The 21,243-nt window shown below is 48.5% G+C and overlaps 5 protein-coding genes across 5 annotated transcripts; 2 read left to right on the forward strand and 3 right to left on the reverse strand.

Moving 5' to 3' along the window:
• Positions 1-1,412: 1,412 nt before the first annotated feature.
• Positions 1,413-2,954, reverse strand: MAA_08689 (Cytochrome P450 CYP55A20; the record flags this gene model as incomplete). The annotated part of the gene is made up of 6 exons (XM_007826687.1): positions 1,413-1,730; positions 1,795-1,956; positions 2,012-2,195; positions 2,263-2,375; positions 2,430-2,747; positions 2,814-2,954. The coding sequence occupies 6 exons, from the start codon at positions 2,952-2,954 to the stop codon at positions 1,413-1,415; spliced, it is 1,236 nt and encodes a 411-aa protein (XP_007824878.1).
• A 2,156-nt stretch (positions 2,955-5,110) lies between these two features.
• Positions 5,111-5,939, reverse strand: MAA_08690 (uncharacterized protein; the record flags this gene model as incomplete). The annotated part of the gene is made up of 3 exons (XM_007826688.2): positions 5,111-5,150; positions 5,211-5,265; positions 5,315-5,939. The coding sequence occupies 3 exons, from the start codon at positions 5,937-5,939 to the stop codon at positions 5,111-5,113; spliced, it is 720 nt and encodes a 239-aa protein (XP_007824879.2).
• Positions 5,940-8,894: 2,955 nt separating this feature from the next.
• MAA_11044 (Zn(2)-C6 fungal-type DNA-binding domain protein) lies at positions 8,895-9,692 on the forward strand (the record flags this gene model as incomplete). The annotated part of the gene is made up of 5 exons (XM_011413010.1): positions 8,895-8,954; positions 9,018-9,068; positions 9,124-9,165; positions 9,362-9,403; positions 9,477-9,692. 5 exons carry the CDS (start codon positions 8,895-8,897, stop codon positions 9,690-9,692), a joined length of 411 nt encoding a protein of 136 aa, XP_011411312.1.
• A 2,996-nt stretch (positions 9,693-12,688) lies between these two features.
• Positions 12,689-13,540, reverse strand: MAA_08691 (5'-nucleotidase; the record flags this gene model as incomplete). The annotated part of the gene is made up of 1 exon (XM_007826689.1): positions 12,689-13,540. One exon carries the CDS (start codon positions 13,538-13,540, stop codon positions 12,689-12,691), a length of 852 nt encoding a protein of 283 aa, XP_007824880.1.
• Positions 13,541-16,344: 2,804 nt separating this feature from the next.
• On the forward strand, positions 16,345-18,025 carry MAA_08692 (Ankyrin repeat protein; the record flags this gene model as incomplete). Its single annotated transcript, XM_007826690.1, has 2 exons — positions 16,345-16,823; positions 16,918-18,025. 2 exons carry the CDS (start codon positions 16,345-16,347, stop codon positions 18,023-18,025), a joined length of 1,587 nt encoding a protein of 528 aa, XP_007824881.1.
• Between the last annotated feature and the right edge of the window lie 3,218 nt (positions 18,026-21,243).

Below are 21,243 nucleotides of genomic sequence, written 5' to 3' on the forward strand. Positions count from 1 at the left end.
AGCGGCGCTGGCAGCTAACATCCTAACGTCGCTGACGCTCGTGCACTCCATAAATCGAGATCTGGGTATCTTGGCCCTGTCCCCGACCAGTATCTTCTTCTTTAAACCTTTGTTCTTGTTTCCTCTTCTTTTTTATGCTACTAAAGAGTGACCTGACTAGATAGCCTATACTCGAGGTATCACTTGAAGACTCCATGCTGGTCGCATAAGAGACGTCCCACTGCTTACAAGACAGGGACTCACTTATGCAGGCACGGGACCATCATGCAGCGCGCTTGTATCAAAGAAATACGATATATCGATTTCATGAGGAGAGAGCCGGGGCTAACAGCCTGTCCACCAGAGACGGGACGATGACTGCCATATACCGCGTCCCTAACGCACCCAACTGCTTGAGCCTGCCATGAGATGACAAACTTCATCAAAGTCCAGGGACAACGGCGACGCCATACGTGCAAAAAAATGAAAAGATGAATTGAAGAATTCACTGCTTTAAGCCAGTCAGAAATTTAGACTTGTTTTGGGTGTACAAGAATGTCTATCGTGACGATACCTTGTCCTACGTAAAGGGATATGTAGTTGGTGTTATTTTATTCGCAGTAAGTAACAAGAATAAGACACACTGTAATCAGAGTTCAGCGATATACACCAATATTTGCAGTTGCATCCTTGTCATTTAAAAATATCTCGGTGCGGCGGGCTATTGCGCCATGAATGACATCTGGAGCCTGATGCTCATCCCACTGCAAAACCCGGGGCATTCCCGCAATGCCTGGAAAGGTGTGCAGAAGAATTGACAGCATTTTAAACCCCAGCAATACGGAACTGGGTCTGTCAAGAAATTCTCTAAGCGTCTAAGTAGGTAGAGGGAGAAGCAAAGTTCTACGAAAAGCATTCCTTCTCGTATAAGCGCCGACAAGAATAGAAAAAAAGAGATGACCGAGATTAAGCAGCATATCTACTTTCCTGAGTTTACGCATAATATCACAAACCTCTATTTGCGTATTACCTCGGAGTCCTATTCCAGGCGCCGCAGCTGGTAGGCGATATGGAAGCCGCCCGCGAACAATTATATTTGTCTGCACGGCCTTATTAAAATAATCCGCAAATGTGATTTACTCCAAGCAATTATCAGCCAAGAGCAGGGTACCAACTTGGACGTTTGTCTTGTGAGGATAAGTCTTGTAATAGCCGAGAGACTAATATTTAATCATCTCCTATCCTTAAAAATTACATTTCCATTGTATTTATACAATTCAATACTAGGTTTTCCTATAAATACAAATCCACTTGTGCTGTATAATTCCTACAGTCCTTCATATAAGCTTAAGCGTAGTCCATGTCAATCGAATTAAAATGTTACAGGTAATTCTTGTATGCCAACGTCTTTATGCAGAGGTGTATACTTAATCTCAGGGATTGGCACAGAAATCTTGAGCTTGGGAAGCTGCTGGAACAGAGTCGCTAATGGTAATAACATGGTCAGCACCTCTCCACGCTGTAGACTCTTCATGATTAATTGTTGGAGGAGAAATCTTACAAAAGACAGTCGTCAGCTCCGCCTTGGCCAGACCCTCTGCAATGCATCGATGCTCGCCGAAGCCGAAGCCGAGCGCATCTTGGCTCGGCCACTTGCGGTGCATGTCGAACTCGTCTGGTCGTGTAAATATCTCTTCATCTCGATTAGCCGACTGGTTCGACGCGATAACGCCCTCGCCCGCCTTGACAAGCTGTTAAAGGGTACTCATGTCAGCATGTAAACGTTCCCTTGTATATACCGGCGTTTTGAGTTACTACCTTTCCCCCGATTTCAATGTCCGTCATGGCTGTCCGCTTAATGGCCATGGCAGAGGCAGTGTGGTAGCGACACAGCTCTTCCACAAATGCAGGTGCAAGTGATGGATCAGCCGTCAGCTCAGCAAGTTGAGTAGGGTGCTGGAAAAGCGTCACGACACCCTGCCGGGTGTTAGTCACAGAAATGATGGCCAAGTCTTCGACGGCATGTACATACGAGCGCTATCATATTCACCATGGTCGCATTCCCTGCAACGAGAAGCAGGAACGCATTCTGAACAACATCGGCCTTGGAGATGTTTCCAGGAATCATTTGCTCCACTACCAGCTTGCTGATGAGGTCGTCCTTTGGGGCCGCAGCCCGCAGATCGACCAGCTTTTCGAGATACTCGAGAAGTCCCCTACCAGCAACATTAGCTCTTTGTCGCAACCACTCTCCCCTTTGCTCGCGTGTTCAGTGGCTCATACTTGCTAGCGGCTGATGCCTCTCTCGCGGATGCACTGCCATTGGTGCGGATAGCATTTTGCTCTGTGAGAAACTGAAGGTCTTCGAACGGGACTCCGAGAATGCTGTAGATGATCTAGAACCATGATTAGTAAAACGCAAGTCGGCGCTACCGTGGGAGCCGCTTTACAAATGAGGGCACTGGAAGTGCGAATTCCTTGACCAAGTCAACGGGCCCAGAGGCACACCCTTTGGTTTTCAACGCATCGAGGAGATCATCCACTGTCTTCTGGATATATGGCTGCAACGACTTGATATACTCGGGGGTGAAGAAATGGTTCACCATGCTCCTATAGGGGCTTGTTAGACAATGGAACCTGTGCACTGGACGAGTTACCTGCCTGTGTTTCGTGTGCTCTGGGGGGTCCATGTCGACAAACGTCGGTTTGGCCTTTGCCGCCTCTTTGCCACCGGCACTTAGCTCTGGGAAACCCGGACGCGTCCTAATCTTGAGCCACATGTTAGCCGTACATACAAAGTAAAAGCTTTTGTTCACGTGTCGGTGCGTCTTTACCTTGGACAGCCTGTTATCCGTTGCCACAAAGGTCACATCCTTGTACTTGGTTACTAACCAAGCAAGGCTCCCGTCAAAGAGCTCAACCCTCGACACCGGATCAGTGGCCCGCAGACGAGCATATTCGGCGGGAGGCTCCATGCCTGACGCCCTCAGGAAAGGGAATTTGGGTGGGCTAGCCATTTGGCCACAAGTGTATGCGAAGCCCCTTGCTTGTGCACAACGCGCTGGGACCCGGACGGCTAACACAGCTGGGTGAGGTCGAATAGAACTTCGTAGGCAGGACATGTATATGGCCTGATTCGATATAATGTGTACGCGCACTGTAATTTTTCTTGGAATGACTTTCGGGACTTGGTCGTAATGGAGTATTTGCGGGGAAAATAACATGTTGCGAAACGTCGGCCACGACGACGGTATTTATAGCGAGTGTGACCATCAATAATGGCGGCACATATTTGTAATAAGTCGCCATGGTGGCAAGTATGCGCATTGAAATGCCTCACTCTGGCCAATGTTGTGTAACAGAGTTGCGGCCCGTTGATTGGTTTGGCATGCCTCATGATCGTATGACACTCTCGACCAGTTTCCAAGCCAATATCAGACTAGGCATTAATAAGAATCGTTGCATCGAGCCGGGATACTTGTTTTCCAAAGACTCAGCAAGATTCCGGGATCAGACGGGGCAGTTGCCGTCGCTCAAGCCTGTACCTTGTAGTCTGGTTGAACACCTTGCCCTTCGTGCAGCCCTGTATCATCGTGTTTGCAATTCCGCGGCCAGACGGCAAATCGATCGGGCTGGATTGTCCACTATTGACCCACTCCTTGCCCAGTTCGTTTGGCTTTACTTTATTCCTTGATGTCGATAGTATTGACCAACGATTCGAGCATGACAATGCCCACTTCACTGTCAAGGTATTTCCTGACAAAAGTTTTTAACTTTCCTTTGACTGGAATCCACTATTCAGACGAAGAGAAGACGAGGCGACCCTCCGTACACGATTCAGCTTCAACACTTCACACGATCAAATGTAAGTGTGCTAGTCAGCCGTGACGGCATGTCTACGGGAGCCGTCGGGAAATATCGGCCGTTGTCACTACCCTTCCCCAAGGTCGTATCGAAAAAGGTTCCATACGCAAATAAGTATACTTGCGCGGAGATGCATATTCCATCCGCAAGAGGCCCGTGATTTCTTGCATGCAGGTGACTCAGGGTCAACAGCGAATCACGCTGGGCGCATTAACTTGTCTACAGGCCAAGACACGTGGTTTTCTCCAAGCATGAAGAAACTCTGCCATTCCCTTCGCCTTGATTGGTGCGTATGAACTGGGATGGATCAAAGACGGCCCCATGAGGACTAGTTGCCGATGCATTAGTTATGGGAGGCGGATTTTGACAACCCTGATGTCATGCGAGGGCTACGATCACGGGACCTAGGGTAGGAGACCCTCACCGGCTTCTGGTTCTTGAATTTGTAAAGAGCTCTTTGGTCAATTCGGTCTTGAGGAAGACCAAGGACCTTGAATACTAAAGGCTGTTATTAAATGAATTGAGTCATAATACTTTAAGCCTTTGGCCCTAGGCACATTTGAACACCCGCATTTGCTGCCACGTGTTGAACATGGGAGCACGGGACTAGCCGTTCTTAGTCGAGCTGCGGAAATCAGCGCATGGCACGGCCCCTGGGATCGGATGCGAGATCACGAGATCACGAACCCGACATAATAAAGGCGAATATTTCCGTTGTTCCGAGAGTACGCGCATCATATCCTGTCCATGTTTGGACAGGGGTTGACGCATGCCATTATATTTTCAGGCGCGACCAAATTTGGAATTTTTGTCATTGACTGTCTGGGGTGCCGGAGGCATCTCCTGACGGTCAAGGTTCCAACACGTGTAGGCATAGGTATCAGTCACCTTTGACAGTTTTAAGACTTTTATCACCCTATTTTTAGGTTTTATAGGGGAAAATGGCCATGGGAAAAATACATCTTTGGGCTTGATAGTTTTCATCATCTTCTTTAGCAATAACTACCCTGAAGCAATTCCGCTGTAAAGGCCATTTAATAGATAGCGTCATCAATATACCTAGGATTCTGTACCTCGGGATGGAGTTCTGTAGCCAATACCTCTGTAAGCATAGAGTGTGTAAAAAGAGTTAATACTTATACTCAGTGAGAGTTTCCTCCGGAATTTCCTCCCCTCCCCGTGAGCAATCATCTTATCCCAACCGCACTCAGCCTTGTTCATCATCTCGTGTTGCCACACTTTGATTCGCGGCTTGCACGGGCATACATCACATGAGCCCGGGAGACACCGACGCCCCAATAGAAAATCTAATGTTGGAATAATATCAGTACCTCTCAACGACTTTTCGGCCTTGGAGAGTGAATTACCTCGTCCCCTTGGCTTCCTTGTATGCTGGTCCTTTGGTGCCTTGTATCCTCTGCGCTACCATCTTATTAGACGCAACAGCTACAGCCTAGTGAGTCAAACTTACCAATGTCGTCGAGATGCTTGGGAGAATTGCCCTCTGTCTGTTCCCACCATGCACGCAGCATCCAAGCTGACACGAGTGCGTCGCGATCCTCGGTGGTCGTTTTCCCATGGAGCATGAGGCTTCTGTCAGACTCTGTAGCCAACAGGCAGCGCTCTGCATTGCGCCATTCATAGTCTACATCTCTCTTTTTCCCTGGCACTGCCGAGAATAGCAGGTCGGAGTGCTTCTCGCCGTCGGGCGTTGACTGGCTAGCCCGGGAAAAGTTGAAGCCCTTTTTAGATGAAAATCGGCTGGGGCGAAAAAGCTGGAGGGTGAATGAACACAAACCGGTTTGTTCGTTGTGTTTGGCGTAGAAGCTGACGGGCGTCGCGGTATCTGGGGACCGACACACTAAATCAAAGATGTGGCAATGCGAAATTGTAGCTGGAGAGCCGTCGCCGTTGTCTTCTTTTTCGGACACGCCCAGCCGTTCAACTCGTACATTTTGATTCGTATTGATGAGATAGTTCAGTGAGTGGGACAACTTGTATAGTTTGCATGCTTCGTCATCACCGGCGCAGATGTAGCGCCCTTGAACACGGAGCGTTGTTGGAAATACAATTTGACATGGCTCGTCGATCGGCATTTGGCAGTTGTGCTTGTTAACACGGATAGTGTCAACGGAACAGAAGGGCTGGTACAATTGCTCAGTAATAGAACGCGTTCTTTTTCCTGACAGATCGTAATTTAAAATAGTGCTTCCTAGGACGTTGCAGGATACCAGAGAACAACAAGTATATGGGGAGGCTCGCCGCATTATATGTCCTTTTCAAAAGATTTGCATAGGGTGGCTGATGGTCTGAAAATCATGGTTCGGCCCGCATAGCCACTATCTTGGCAATGGGTCGGTGTAGGTTATGACCACACAACGTCGCCATTTTCGGGGCGAAGCACACGCTGCCCGGTCACGCGGGCGACAACGTTGCTTCATGGCAACTTGGCAGCGACAACATAACGGGTCTGCCAGACGAGCCTATTATCTTCGGTTGTCCTCTATTCTCGAAGAGTCATGGAGAACCAGCATGTGGTTGCACCATCCAGGTCAACTTCAGTACAGTAGCGGGCCTAGAAAAGACTCTGATTGATTTGCAACAGTGTCAATATTGTTACCAAAGTGTAGCTTGTGCAGCCAAAGCGCGAATAATGCCATGAATATTGCAGCGTGACGCGCAGTGCAATCTGAGAAATGATACAGGAATAACTGTCTGAAATGCTCGCAGTCACCTTGAAAGCAATCGAGTTAGTTGAGCAAGTGCCACATACTATCCGATATCTGCCAGAGGTTTGAGCTGAAGAGTTTGGGGACTATCTTCGTGGCTCGGCGGCCAAATCCTGACTGAAAAGCAGCAGTGAGGGATTCCGACGGCGGTCTAGCTGGACCTCCTCATGCAAGAGTTGCAAGCAGCTCAGTAATAGGCCCTGATGATGCTGAACTATAATCAATAATAGACGTCGTGTTGAGGTCGTCATCGACATGGAGGTTGCCGACGTCAAGGTCTGTGACAAGGGCCCAATAGAGGGCTCAGAGCAATTTGGCTCAATTCAGCTAATAACAGTCTTTGGTATCAAAGGTCCTTGGTTTTCCTCAAGGCCTCGGTCGCCAAAGACGTCTTTAAATACAAGAAGTCGGTGAGGGACTTTGCCCTAGGTCTCGTGACCGTAGCCCTTGTGTAACCATCCATTTCCGTGTAACAGGATCAGAAAGGGTGAAGCAGCCCTCAAGTGTGGAAGAAAGGGAGAGTATCATTTCAAAGAAGAACTGCCCTGCAATGCAGTGGAACAGTCGAGTCATATTATGATTGATTTTCTGGCTAATAGTGACCCCTTCATTCCAGCGGCGCGCTGCTGTCCTTGAGGAACAATGCTCCTACCAGACGATATACTCCCTGATAGCCCGGCTCATGAAGCTTGGTTCCGCTCACCGCTGTCTGTAAATGCTGAAAATGGAGATTTGATGAGTGAAGCAACATGTCTGCCGACTCGGAACGGCCACCTCGAGACTTTACCGCTTTTGCATGAGAAGACTGCTGCTCAAACCGGCAGATGACTGACTAGGACGTCGTGAACGTAGATGACAACAGGGCGGCACAGAAAACGCAGGCGCGATTTTGCTAGGGCCCTGTCCTCTTATATGATGCAGTAAATGACGCCTGGCAGTATGTATTGGTGATCATATCTCACTGCAGCCATTTGCAGGTCGGCCCGGGCCTTGTCATGACCAAAGCAAGAAAGCATACCCCTGCGACATTAAACAAAACCTAATATACGTAGGCTGGTCGAAACCTGACCCGCCTTACGCTTAAAATCTTCGTACTTTTATATTAGGTGTTCGGTGTGACAAGGGCTACTATCATCTCTTTGACTCCGATTTGGCTTGTGGGGCCCCGCCCACTTATAGGCTATAAGAGACCGTCTGAGCATATAATATTAGCCAGGTAAATGAATAATTAATGTATATAGTAATTTATACTTAATTAGATAAATTACTCTTTGTAAAAAGGTGTATTATTTATTGTTTTTTATAGCTAGAATTAAAGCTATTAATTAATATAACAGAAATTCGTATCATCTAATACAAAGGTGCCTAGCTTTCCGTGCAAGATTAGGTACTGCAAATAGAGTGGGACCGCTACCTGACTAGCATCTTATCATTCGTGAAACGTTCGGTCAATATCGAGCATAATGCGCGTAAATTACATGAAAGCCAAGCGCCCCCCACTCAGGCAGGGGTCATGACAATACTCTCGGTTGTAGTCCCATCAAGAAGCTGCATTTATACCAATTTAGCCGTGGTACCTGCTATCCATTGTGGTGTCAGGAATACAGCCCAGGACATCTGGTAATAGCCCGCGGGTTCGCAACAAGCTGACTCTCGGGCACCGCGAACCTACGGGACGGTTGGCCTCTCGTCCCAATTGTGCAAAGTTCCAAGTCAGCTGGCAATGTCAATGTTCTGGTGTGTGCCTTATTCGGCCGCAGGGGGGCGTTTAGGCTTGTGAAAAACTGGCTTGTGCCACGCTGTCCATATTGCTAGTCATGTATAGTATCGACCCTTGCTTTGTGTTTGATTGCTCTACCGGTTGTTACTGCTCTCGAGTCAGATGCTCCCACCGGCAGCGCTGACATTTGTGGGGGGCGGGTCAGTAATATGCTTTTCTTAGAAAGCATTGACCGTCATGCTTAAATTGCTGTCTATTTTAACCGACTATCCAATGCACTATATTCTGTCCGGGTTTTTAGTTATAAGTCGCAAGAAATCCGCCAACTCGATCCATATTCCACTCACAGTTTCATCTCTCTCGAATTACCCTACAAATCTCCCAAGGACAATTTTTACTAGCATATTACCATGAAGCTCTTGGCTGCGACTATTGCTCTTTCCGCACTTGCTGCGGCTGTTCCGCAGCGCCCAGACATGTTATACATGGTTACAGGACCTTGTACGGACCTTAGAAACACTATTTGCGTAAGGGGTTCCTACTAGTGCGCCCTTGAGGTCTTGACAGTATACTAAACTCTAGAGATGTAGCGCGTAAATGACATGGTAGAGGATCCTAACGTCAAGGGCAACCGCATTAGCTGTCGCTTTTACCAAGGCGAGGTAAGAGAAGTTATAAAAGACACAAGAATATACTAAATTATACTAACACACTTCTTCTAATAGAAGCAAGATGACCTTCTCTGCCAGGTTAATCAGTTGTCAAAGGGCCAACAAGTAAGCCGTCTTTCAAAGTCAAATTCTTCATGGACTAACCCGTAATTTCTTCCAGGCGAAAGACGACGCTTCAGAGATCTGTGGCGCACTGGGCGGTGTAAGCATCCTGGCTGTATTTCCCGGCAAATAAATATAAGACTTGGTTGTACTAATACCGCGCGACGCTTTACAGTGCACTTGCGCGTGGTCGACTACGGAGAGAAAGATTCGCAAAAGAATCGGCGGCCGAATCGTTGGTACCCCCCTCATAACATTGAAGGCAGCATTGGATGCGTGCTGACACTAGCTACAAGGTCAATTTCAATTGTCTGCCGAACCCCAAGTCGAAAAACACTGTAAGTTCATAGATGAATACTAACACCTTTCCCTTTACATGGCTTATCTTACTCACACTATGGGAAAATGTAGCCTGCAGCCAGGGAACAATTCCTTAAATCAATTGATGAGGCTGCGGCCACGGCGTGTAGATCAGACCAGGACGAGTCTACTTGTCAAAGTTACAAGTTGGATTGCCTTCATACGTGGTCCGAGGGTGAACATGAGGACCCTATTACCCCAGATGAAGTCGAGAGGTGTGTCCGCGACAGGATCCGGGAGAATCGCGCACCCAGCACCGCACGTTAGAGCAGCGCTATTACACCGAGTGCCCCGACTTGGATACTCAAGTGCTACTTGACTTTTACTTTCATCAAACTTACCACGTATCAACTACGTTTTCACGAACTTGGGATAAGCTTCGAGCTTACTTAAGCGTTTTATAGACACATATGTAGGCAAATAAATTTATCTGCCCAATCATCTTAGTCTATACGAGTAGACCTCGGGAACCAAGATTGAAATATGAGCTTTTAAATACGTGAGCGTAGCGAGATAGTTCATGGGTCGCTTTATGCCAGGAGCCCCTCTGGAGGGCAAGATGGAACGGACCTCGAGGATTTACGGGAAAGACTCCGTTGAACGGCCCCAAAGCTTGTTCGTGAGGAGGAGTTTGATGTGGCTTGCTAAAAGATGCCGTGGACGCTGGGATCTGGTTCTTTTCAAGCCAAACAGCGCTGAGCGCCCAAGGGTGTGCTTTCCAACAAGGCCACGGCTGAGTCTGCCGAGACCAAGAACATACCGCCTTATAACGTGGTTAGCTATCGTTTAAGTTTGCTATGCTCTACACGCTGGCATTATCACGTACAGGATACACGACCACTGCTTGTTGCTGACATTTGTAGAGAAAACCCAGAGCCGCTGAGCTATGTAAAACTCTTTTAGCTTTGTGTCATGTCTTGACTTTTCGTGACCTGTGACACGGCATTCGCTCCGATTAGGTGCTCAGAATATTCTTGGACGCCGAAACATGTGGTGAGTTGACAATTGCCGACGGGCAAAGCATGTGGCTGGAAATTGTCCAAAGGAAGCTTTATTCCCATGGGAAACCTACTGCCGCATCTTGTCGGATCGGGGGATGCAGCCCGGCCAACACTTATATAAGTCCGCCAGAGCGATTGTGAAAACACTTATGTTGCAGCCAGAACAACATCCAGCGCCCATCTTTACTCCTCAGCAAGAATGCGACACACTACCGCAATGTTAGCTATCGGGACATGTGTCCTTTGGCTGCTCGTGGCGGCCTCCGCAGCACGTCTCGACGAACAGCATCTCTTGTCACACGCAAATATCGAACATGGGGCTTGTAGAATTTCGAATGACTGCGACTTCGATTACTAATGCCATCACAACAGATGTCAAGCTGGATGAGATCGTGATCGACGATGCAAGCAGCCCACCGGGGCCTGCCGCACAAGATCTGTTTGCTCGATAATATGTGCGCCTCGGGTTGCCGCGCGAACCAAGACTGCGCAACAGGCGAAATATGCTCTCTTACTGAGTTCCAGAGCCGTCCTACCTGTGACCTGAGGCGAGGAGGCAGTCTATGCACCGGCACGAATAAACAGATTGCATTCTTCCCCGGCACCTTTACCCAAGACCAGTGCGATGCTGCATGTAGAGAGGCTTCAATCAACTGCCGGTCGTTCGCAGTGGCTGCGGAAGGCCGTATGGATGCTATCTCTATACTTTCAGCGTTTCAGTTTGTCACGGCGAACGGGTGCAAGTAACTGGGCCTATTATGACAAGAACTGCGAGGCATACGATTCAATTTAAAATGGGCTGCAAAGGAATCATATGACTGTTACGAGGAAAAGTGAGATAATTTTAGGTATTGTCTAACTATAAGGTGGTAGGTTTCTGAGACAATTTTATATGTATCGCATCAAATGCTTTTGAAACCTCGCTACACTCGGTAGTATCAACAACTAATCATGTCTAATAACAGCAGTCAAATATCCATAGCATATTATCTGAATGAACCAGAGCAGCTCTGCTGCCACTTGCCCAAGGAGGTTAGCTCATATACTTGTTGAGGAGCGACAGCAGCGAAAGCGTTTCTGTTTTGCTAAAGACCGTCCATATTACGACAAGGCATAACTGAAGCGATACAATGCTTCGAGTCAGGGAAGGAGGGTGTATTTCTATTGCTCTGAGATTCTAACCGACTTAGCACGAGTCGGGAGAGTACTTCGTTCTGCAAAGAGGTCGATAAAGGTTATGGAAATGGCTGATTTTGCCATGGATATCGTGTGGCTTGCTCCTTCAGCCTGCGAGCTCTCTTTCACACATGCACATGTAGCTAGAAAGTAATAGCTCTGGCCTTACTATTGGGTCCAATATTCTCTCCATATTCTTCCCCACGCCTGGGACAGAGCCTCGGGCTCCAAAGCCACTCTTTCGGAAGTTTGGGACGTCATGGAGACTTTACAAGATGTTAACCCCTTCCATGTGTACTGGAATTTCAAGGACGAAATACGACGAGGCTTTCAACACCTCCAAGCAGGCAGATGCGTCAACAAACGGTGCCATGTTGGCTTAGCAAAGTACAGCCTAAGCTTTTGACTCATGATTTGCATGTCGTCCTATTAGCGTACAACTGCGGCCGACTTGTTCTTTATCATTGCCACGAATAAGCCCTCTAAGTCCAGGGCACTATTCAAGCTGTAAAACATGAATTGATTGCACAGTAGAAGAGACACACAAAGCAGCGCAACTTGGTGTGACAAGGGTTCAGTGTGAAGGGTTAGAGCAAAAGGGGCTCAATTTAATAATAATCTCGAAGGGTCTCTAAGGTCTTGAGTTACTACAAGAAAGGAACAGAAGAGTAACCGCCTTATATACATAAAAGGAACGCTCAGGCCTAGGGTCCTTACCCAGGCACGTGTTCTAGCTATGTAACTAATAAGTCCTGTATCGGCGAAGCCCCTTTATTCGGCTTCACGATCTTGTTGGGCATTTTCCGTGTAGCACTTGGACTTCCCATACCTTCATCAGGGGAGCGCTTCAATGACGTTATAACAGCAGCTAGATTTGGCAGCCTTCACCGCTAGCCCCGATAGCTAGTCTCCATACGAGCGGTAACGACAGTATATTGTGCTATTTAGCAAATTTTTCGAAATGTCTACATAGGAAACTATCTTCAGTTTTGCGTTGACCCTTCATTCTTTCTTCATGTTATAGCATCCCTGAACCGCAATGCCTTGAATCATGAACCCTACGCCCCATGGTACTTCGAGCCATCACTAAACTTCTTGTTGGCCTGTCCATTGTCCGTTAACCATAGTATTATAGAAAAGTTGGCCAGAATTCCCCTGGCCTCGATAAAAGCAGTACATGACGTTTTGAAAGAAAATGGCAGATGGCCCGTCCGACATAGACGAAGCAGTCATTTTTTGATCGTCTTGCCAGCCGTTCTGAGTCCAGAAATTATACCAAAGTTCGCCATTTTCATTGTAACCTTGGTGAAAACAATAGAGTGTATTGTTGAGGACGTTGACGGCTGATGGCCCAGCGGATAGGAATGTTTTAGTGACTCTCTGATCGCCTTGCCAGCCCTCTGCACTCAAGATGTTATACCAAAGCTCACTACTGTGGCCGATCGCTTGATGGAAGCAATATAAATAGTTGCCAAAAACGACGGCTGACGGCCCAGCGGATAGGGTTGTGTCGGGGACTACTTGTTCGTCCTCCCAGTGGTCCCCATCTAAAACGTTATACAAAAGATTGCCAGTATCACCACTGCTTTGGTGAAAGCAATAGATTTTGTTGTTGAAAACGACCGCTGATGGCCCGGCTGATAGGGTTATCCCAGGGGCTTGCTTGTCGCCTTCCCAAAGTCCCCCATTGAAAACATTATACCAAAGCTCGCCATTACCACTGCCGCTTTGGTGAAAGCAATAGATTTTGTTGTTGAAAACAACGGCTGATGGTCCGGCTGTTAGAGTTGTTCCAGGGACCTGCTGTTCATTTTCCCAGTACTGCCCAGTCCAAACTGCATACCAAAGTCCGCCAGAGTTCCTGCCGGCACCTTGGTAGAAGCAGTACATCCTGTTGCCTAGAGCAACAACGGATGGGGAGGATGAAATTACAGGCATGATGAAAGTGGTTTGTAGTATGAAGAAGATTTCGTTTAGGCCAAATCTTTAACTAGCCAGGCGTACAAGCTCTGCGTGGGATGGCAAAGGTCAATGAGATTTAGGCTTGGAATGATTTTCAACTCAGTGTAACAATAGTCTTTGGTGTGTAAAAGGTCCTTGGTTTTCGTTTGCCCTTGGTGGGCTAAAGAGACCTTTTTATAATAAGAATCGGTCAGTCTCTTGCTGACCAACTTCCTGAGGCCCGAGGCCTTTGCCCAAGTATCGTTGAGGTCACGGTTCGATCCGTGCTTTTGTTATTGTATGATGATGCGGTGCGACATACGATAGAGTACATCTCTCTTATCCAATTTGTTTCCTTGCAACACAAAGTTGGCCGAGTTTTGCAGCCGTAATTCAATGCTACGCTAGTGGTCTTAAACACTGCGGGCACCTATCATAGAGGAAAGCAGATAGACAAGGTCCATCACGATGGCGTAGCTGAGACGTGGATAGTAGTAGCCTCCTGACTCGTGAAGCGAATAATGACAGTTATGCAGTAGGCAGAAACATGACATTGCCTGCAGCAGCGACCAATATTCACTATGGGCTCTAGAATGCTGTATCAAACATGACAACACGACATCTGGACTTGTCACCTGCATCCCACTGCATGTCAGCCGCCAGCGCAGCCTTACCCTGACATTGCCTTTGGCGTTGCAGACTGTTTACGCGTGTCCTGAGTCAAGTTTGTGGACTTTTTCCTTGGTCTCGCCATTGCACTGGAGTCGGAGGTCGCACAGCTCTCCGATATTTCAGTCACTGCGTAAAACTTGACTCGACCACGCCGATGTTCCCGCATCAAGCTTGGTACTGCTCATCTTATGAGTCGTGATCAGGAGATGCTCAATCAACCGTGACCCCGACATACCGAAGACGGGCTGTTGGTAACATACAGATATCTGTACCTGGGCTAGTGTGCTTATGGAATCGCGATGCGCTCTGGGTTATTCTGGCATCATGCCACAGTCCTGTAGGTTAGTGCGGCTTGATCACCTTGAACAAATGTTGGTTAGTACCACTAAATGATGCCGCTCCCCATACCACCTTTCAGTCTCTTTTCCTGGCATCGGTACAAGACCTAAGCCTTCGTAAGCTATCCATGAAAGAGGGGAAGAGAAAAAGTGTGATGGGAACCATTGATTCTGCGTAGACGTTGTCAATGGGTGATAGGTTTCTGCTCGGCGCCCAATCCATTTTTCTTTTTGAGCATTGCTTCGCTTGTTCAAGTCTTCCCCTCAGGCTAAAGAGCTTGCAGTCCCGCTTGCTAAGAATTCCCAAACTTGCAGAACTCATGATACAGTACTCGGCATGTCCAGATGGGAAACCGTGAGTAGGCCGGCGGGACGTTTTAGGCTCGCCGCCAACGACCGCCATGATTGGTAAAGTCATTTGTGATGTCACCGCACAATGCCACGCGAGAATGATGTCTACTGGGCCGAAATCATGCCAGACGACTCGGAGAAATCGGAGGTGGCTTCATACCTCTGATGATACGCAATCCCGGTCTGTTCACGCGACTTCTCGTATTCGCCTACCAGCTGAACCCGGGAGTAAACTAAGGACCGCAGATACATTCAACTGCCGGGTAAAATGCCGTCCTGCTATAACTATAAGTCACATCAACTTCTATGCGTGGTCCTGACACTCTAGTTACACCGGAGGCAGGATACTCAAGCATCTCCATCCGGTTGGCCAGGAGCAAGGAACAGCCGTCACACGGCAGACTCGCACCTGCAACGGCACTTGCAGGGCCGCATATGGCCAAGGCTCGATGCATTGAAACACAGTGTGGCTAACTGACAGACAACCGGGAGGCCGAGTACGGCTGTAGGACGAGAACCTTTGCGCTTCGTCATGGCCAGTGGCAGTGTGTTCTGTTGTGTTGAGAGGGAAAACAGAAGATCTATCAAATTAAAATCTCGTAATTGAGAGAGGCCTCCACGTTTGGCAGAATGGTCTGGTTCTTTTTTACACGTTATAGCATGTTTGAAGCTTTTGTCTTGGTATCTGTCTTGTGTTCAAGATACTTCAATCTGCCCCTGGGCCTACAATTGCGATTTATCTGGCCATGTTGGAAATAGACGTATTTGAATGACGCTGCATTGTATTGACACATACGCAGCAGTATGTTTTGCTAACCATCCATCTCCGTGCACCTTGATGTCAACTGACGAGACGTGACTCGTGAGCCCCGCAATTGAATGGAGTCAACCCTGGTCCTGGCGGCGGCCGGATAGCTCGTGCGGGTACTCGGCTACTCGGGTACTCGGGCCTTTGGCCCGCGGTGGGGCAAAGCAAACGCCACCAGACCGGAGATATGCAAGTCGACGTGACGTTTGATACATCTTACCAGTCAAGCTGAGATGTCTCCATGATGTGTTTTGGTCTTGTATCTCGGTAGATTTTTAGTACGGGATAAGAGAATCGAGGCCGGGAAAAAACGTATGGATAATACAGGAGGGTAACTGGGCTTGGAACGATTGGTTCATATATCTGTGGAGTTCACAATAGCAATTTTATCCAGTGGAAAACAATGATAAATGGAGGCCTATTAGGGCTTCAATTGATGGCTTTATCGATGACGAAGATGATGATGATGGTAAATCCCGCAAATCAGACCCCCGCAAGCCCTAGGGCCCCTGACGATAACTCTCAGTTTTGACCAAACAAGATCAATTCAATGATCGACTTTGAGGTATCAGAGGTCCTTGGTTTTCCAAGAGGCCTTGAAGGACCGGATGGATCTATACGGGCGGACTGACATGGCGAGGAATCTTGTCACTCACGGGACCCCAGCTAATACATGCAACAAGCTCGGGTACAGCCGTATCAAATACGCAGCGGAAGGCGGCTTCGACGACCTGGTTTGCCTGCTGACTGAAGAGCAAACCGTACATCTAGATGACATGGAAGCAGACGGAACAACTACATCGCTCCATCTAGCCGCAAAACATGGGCATTCTTCGACCTGTGGGATATTAGTCGGCAAGGGTGGAAATATCGAGGCGTTGGACGCTGAATGTGAAATCCCTGTGAGCTTAGCCATAAGGTCTGGCTCCGTTTCAACGGTCAAGGAACTCTTGAGGGATCAGCAAGAAACTGTCTCACCAGATTCTGACAGTGAAGAATCTACAGCATGTGGCAAGCAGAAACAGCCCGGACGGACAGCATCGCATCCATTGCACCTGGCGGCTCAGCTTGGCGACTTGAGCATGGTAGAGTTGCTACTCGGGTACAAGAAGTATGCAAACCACCCTGCCTACCGGGCAGCTTTGAACGAAACGACCTACTCTGGGCACTTGGAAATCATGAGACGGCTGCTTGAAAATCGGCAGCCGACAGACAGTGACCTCGTTCACGCAGATTGGAGCACTACCCTGCACTGGGCGAGCCGATATGGGCATTGTGACATTATACAGCCTCTTCCGAGCACAGGACTCATCGATGTCAACATGCCAGACGCGGCTGGGAAGAGAGCGCTTCACTGGGCTGCAGCCGAGGGACGTGGTTCGCATCCTGTTGAATGAAGGGGCCAGTACAGACTTGCAAAGCACACGCGGCGACTGCGCAATCCACGCTGCTTCGGCGAATGGGCATGTTGACGTGGTCGAAGCCCTGGCAGGGCAGATGAGTGACATTCTGACTATAGGCAGCGAGGGCACGGCATTGACGCTCGCAGTCGCGAACCAGCACTCTCCTGTGGCCGAGTTCCTCCTCCGTTATGCAAGCACGCGGGTAATTCAGGAGAGTAGGCTGCTCTACAAGGCCGTCGAGAGTGGCGACGTGGTGACTCTCGATATGCTGCTCCGGCACGCAGACGAAACGAATCCACTCGACGACTTTCCGCTATGGGAGGCTGCTGCGGCCGGTCGCAACGCCGAGCAGATGCTCAGGTTGCTGCTGGCGATGGGTGCAGATGTACGGGTAAGGAATTCGAACAACGAGACTGTCTTCTTTCATGTGGCGCGACGGGGTCTTACTGAAGCATGTCGGGTGCTCTTAGAGTATAGCGACGGTGCCGGTATCAACGACAAGTCTGTCGACCAGATCACGCCCTTCTACTTGGCCTGCTACCACCAAAGAGAGCAACTTGTCCGAATCCTTCTGCCTCACGCCGACGTGAACATGAGATACTGCGAGGGCTGCACCCCTCTGCACGTGGCCGCAGCCAACGCCGAGATAACACGGCTGCTCCTGTCGGCTGGGGCCGATGTGAATATCCGTTGCGACAATCAAGCGACGCCCGTCGTTTTCGCAGCCGAGCAAGGTAGCACGGAATGCGTGCGGCTGCACTTACTAGCCGGTGCTGGCGGCACGGCCGTGAATGAGTTTGGCATGACGGCGCTGCATTACGCGGCACAAGACGGCCATGTTGAATGCGTCCGGTTGCTGCTCGAGCATTGGCGAAGGATCGTTACAGCTGACTGTGCAGACATTGTCTGATCTCCTACGCCATGCCCTTAATGCCACCATGTAGGCCGGCCTCGTCTTGCAAAATCAGCAAAACTGGCTAACTGCAAGCCCATAGCTTCATTCTCAACAATGATGGTTATACCGTCGAGCGTCTCATCCACGGCATGGACGCGTCATATAATAAAGTCCCGGTATGGGAGTGTAAAAACCTCTGCGCACTTTTCGGACCCTCCTTTGAATCTAGATACTATCGGTTCCAAACTGGAGATGAACTCTTGGCGCTCCTATCTGATTCGCAATTCAACTTGAATGATTGTACCCAGGTAATCTTTTAGAGACGTTGACTCGCATGTTTCGGGTTTTTGGCTGACTTTGGCAGGTTGTCGAGTTGATTCTGCCCAAGCATGACGCACCATTGTCGGTGGAATTGGCGTCTGCTGCGGTTGAAGAATTCAACAAGCGTGGCTGATCCCGCTCTGGCGGCTTCTTACATGTTGCCTGCTTCAGTTTCCACACTCGTTTAACCAGTCCAGCTTTCCGTGTGTTTATTGTACTATTCGTGCGCTTGCGTCGGTGGCTGAGACATGTATCTGTTCTCCCAAGGAAAGGAGGACGTTCTTGACCCATCAGCCCGGATGGTTTCCTCTGAGCACAAATAGTCTCGATTGATCCCTTCCCATTAGCTCCGCCTACTGTTAACTTACAGTCGGGTAATGTGAAAGCCACTAGACAAATGCGCAATGCGTCAGTGAACATGGCCGTTGAAAGAAATAGGAATCATTAATGTTAACACTGACAGTTCGCGAGCATGGCGGGCAGTCGTTTCAAGACACGTATTAGTAGTCGAATCCGCGTCTGAGTCGCATTCCTACGTTTCCCCCCGAAATATGTACCGTCTCTAGTGACCTGATGCAGACCGTAAAAAATGGGAATATGAGCTTGCCTCGCGGCGCTGACAAGTTCGTGTATGTGCTTCAAACAGCCGGAAGCCTTCAAGCTTGCTTGCAGTCGAGGATACAGCTTTCCGTGGGGACGAAGAAATCATTGAGCGGGTCAATAAGTACCACGTCAGTTGCGAAGGTCATTATGTGCTGTTAGAACCTCATGATGATAACAATCAGAGTTGTTGAAAGACAAACCGCAATGTGGTGGTCTTTGGCGCAAGGGTCTTCTGCGAAAAAAAAACAGAGAAACGATGGAGCCCGTGGAAGTGCTTGGAATGGCTATGGAAGTATGAGGTAACCGATTCACCTGATGAAACCTTCAAGTCTGGCACAGACACAACAATCAACAGGAAACGCCCGGCATCCAGAGACCTTCAGCACCGGCAGGGAGCTGATGATGATCGGCACAGGCGAAGTCCGAACCCTGCGCTGTCGCCTATCCGAGTGCAACATTTGAAGTTTTCGTGTTTCAGGGAGACAAGAGCCTCATGTCCCAGAAACGGCATCTCCGAGTTCTAGGCTGCCGAATGTACCAGTACCGTCCACTACATCAACCCCGCGGATTGATGATACGACTTTGGACTTAAACCAGCAAGAAGATAACAAGTCTTCTGGCGCTGACACCGACTTGGGAAAATGGCAATACGAATGACTTTAGCCTGACTGTTATAGATGGTTGATTTGTAAAGAGAAAGCTTCTCGTGTAAGGCAGCAAAGGGATTTCTGCTAGCTCGCAATAGTGCTCTGATAACATGTCTGGTACCCCTGCTAGCGTGCTCCTGGGATAGACGTCCAAAAACAGACAGCATAGCGAATCACTCAGGGGTCGGACTGTGGAGGGGTCAACCAGACTGGTATTAATGCAACTCGGGTCAATGTCAGCCGAGGGATCGGCTATCAGACGACATTAAGCTTTGCATAGGTGGGCTGATTTAATACCTAGTAGTAACATGCCCTTTCCATAGCTTCACAGAGAGTATTATGCATTTATTTAAGCATATTCTATGTATCTGCTACCAGACAGGACACGTCAAGCACAGGTATCCTAGGACGAGTCATGATACAGAGCAGGCATGCCTCCTGTACTGGCCTACCTAACCAGACTATTGCTCGGAGGTAGTCGGTTACTCGGTTTGCCGTCGGACGGAAGCTAAAAAGTGAGATTGTAACGTAGGGACTTGAGTATAACCGAACAGATATTTTATTAATATTGTTCTCGGAGTATTATATTTGGATAATATCCGATTAATCTTTAGCCACGTGCCTTAATTCGGACCCGAACAAGCCGAAAATTAAATTGACCGCTCACGTGCGCAAGGGCGCTATCATCAGCTCACTATTCCGTGGTTCCGTGAATAGTTCTCAGATTGCGTGCGCTTTTCCTGATGTATGCCAGAACTACCGATTGGCCACTGCCTGGGCCGCCACGGTCTAGTCCCTGCAGCATGTGGGAGCCGACACGGGCCAAACAGACCGGATATCGCGAACGAATTACAATCAATTGATAGCATTACGTAGTAACCAGGGCTTAGTATCCTGCGCCTTGGGTAATATCCAACCCACGTCCCGTAGTCTCATTATATCAGATCAGTAGTTAGCTGTATTTTATACCAGCTATCCTGAATATCCCTGTCTATACCGAATTCTCATTATTCGCGAAACACATGAGTTCATGCAAAGGGAGCCTGCTGAGTTACATCACACAAATATCGACTCATGATACATTTCACGTTGTGATTGTCCTGCCTCTCTCCTGTGAGAAGGGCCGATGCCATTTATCCTGGCCACCTAATAAAACCAGGGTGACTGGCCAGCGTTTCAAAACTTCTGATACCTATGAGGTTATAACATCCAGCAATCACATGTCAGCCTTCTCAGACATGCTTGAACTGCCCCACTACACGCCGAAGTGTCTGGTACGTCCGTGTTATTTGCGATATTAAATTAATTGACTCTATCCACCCATCGCCATGTGGCTTCGCTTGGTTCGCAACGCTGTCCTCTTTTGGAAGATGCTTTAATCGCATTAACAAAACCAATCCAGCTGTAAAAGACGTCTTCTAATATAGAGGATTAATAGACTCTGGCTTTTTATCAAGTCAAGTAAAAAGAAAGAAAAAATAGGCCAGATGCAAGACGTCTAGTAACACTGTATTTTGGCCGTACCTAGGCCAGGGAACCTTGATAGACACAGCATGAACGCATTGTAATGCGTAGCTCTAGTTCTTTTGTAACTAAGCTAGTGACCTAGACAATAATATTATGCCATAACTCTTGGCCAGTCTGTCATGTAGATTTCAAGTC

This window comes from Metarhizium robertsii (genome assembly GCF_000187425.2).
Source record: "Metarhizium robertsii ARSEF 23 chromosome Unknown MAA_Scf_4, whole genome shotgun sequence".
Taxonomy (NCBI): domain Eukaryota; kingdom Fungi; phylum Ascomycota; class Sordariomycetes; order Hypocreales; family Clavicipitaceae; genus Metarhizium; species Metarhizium robertsii.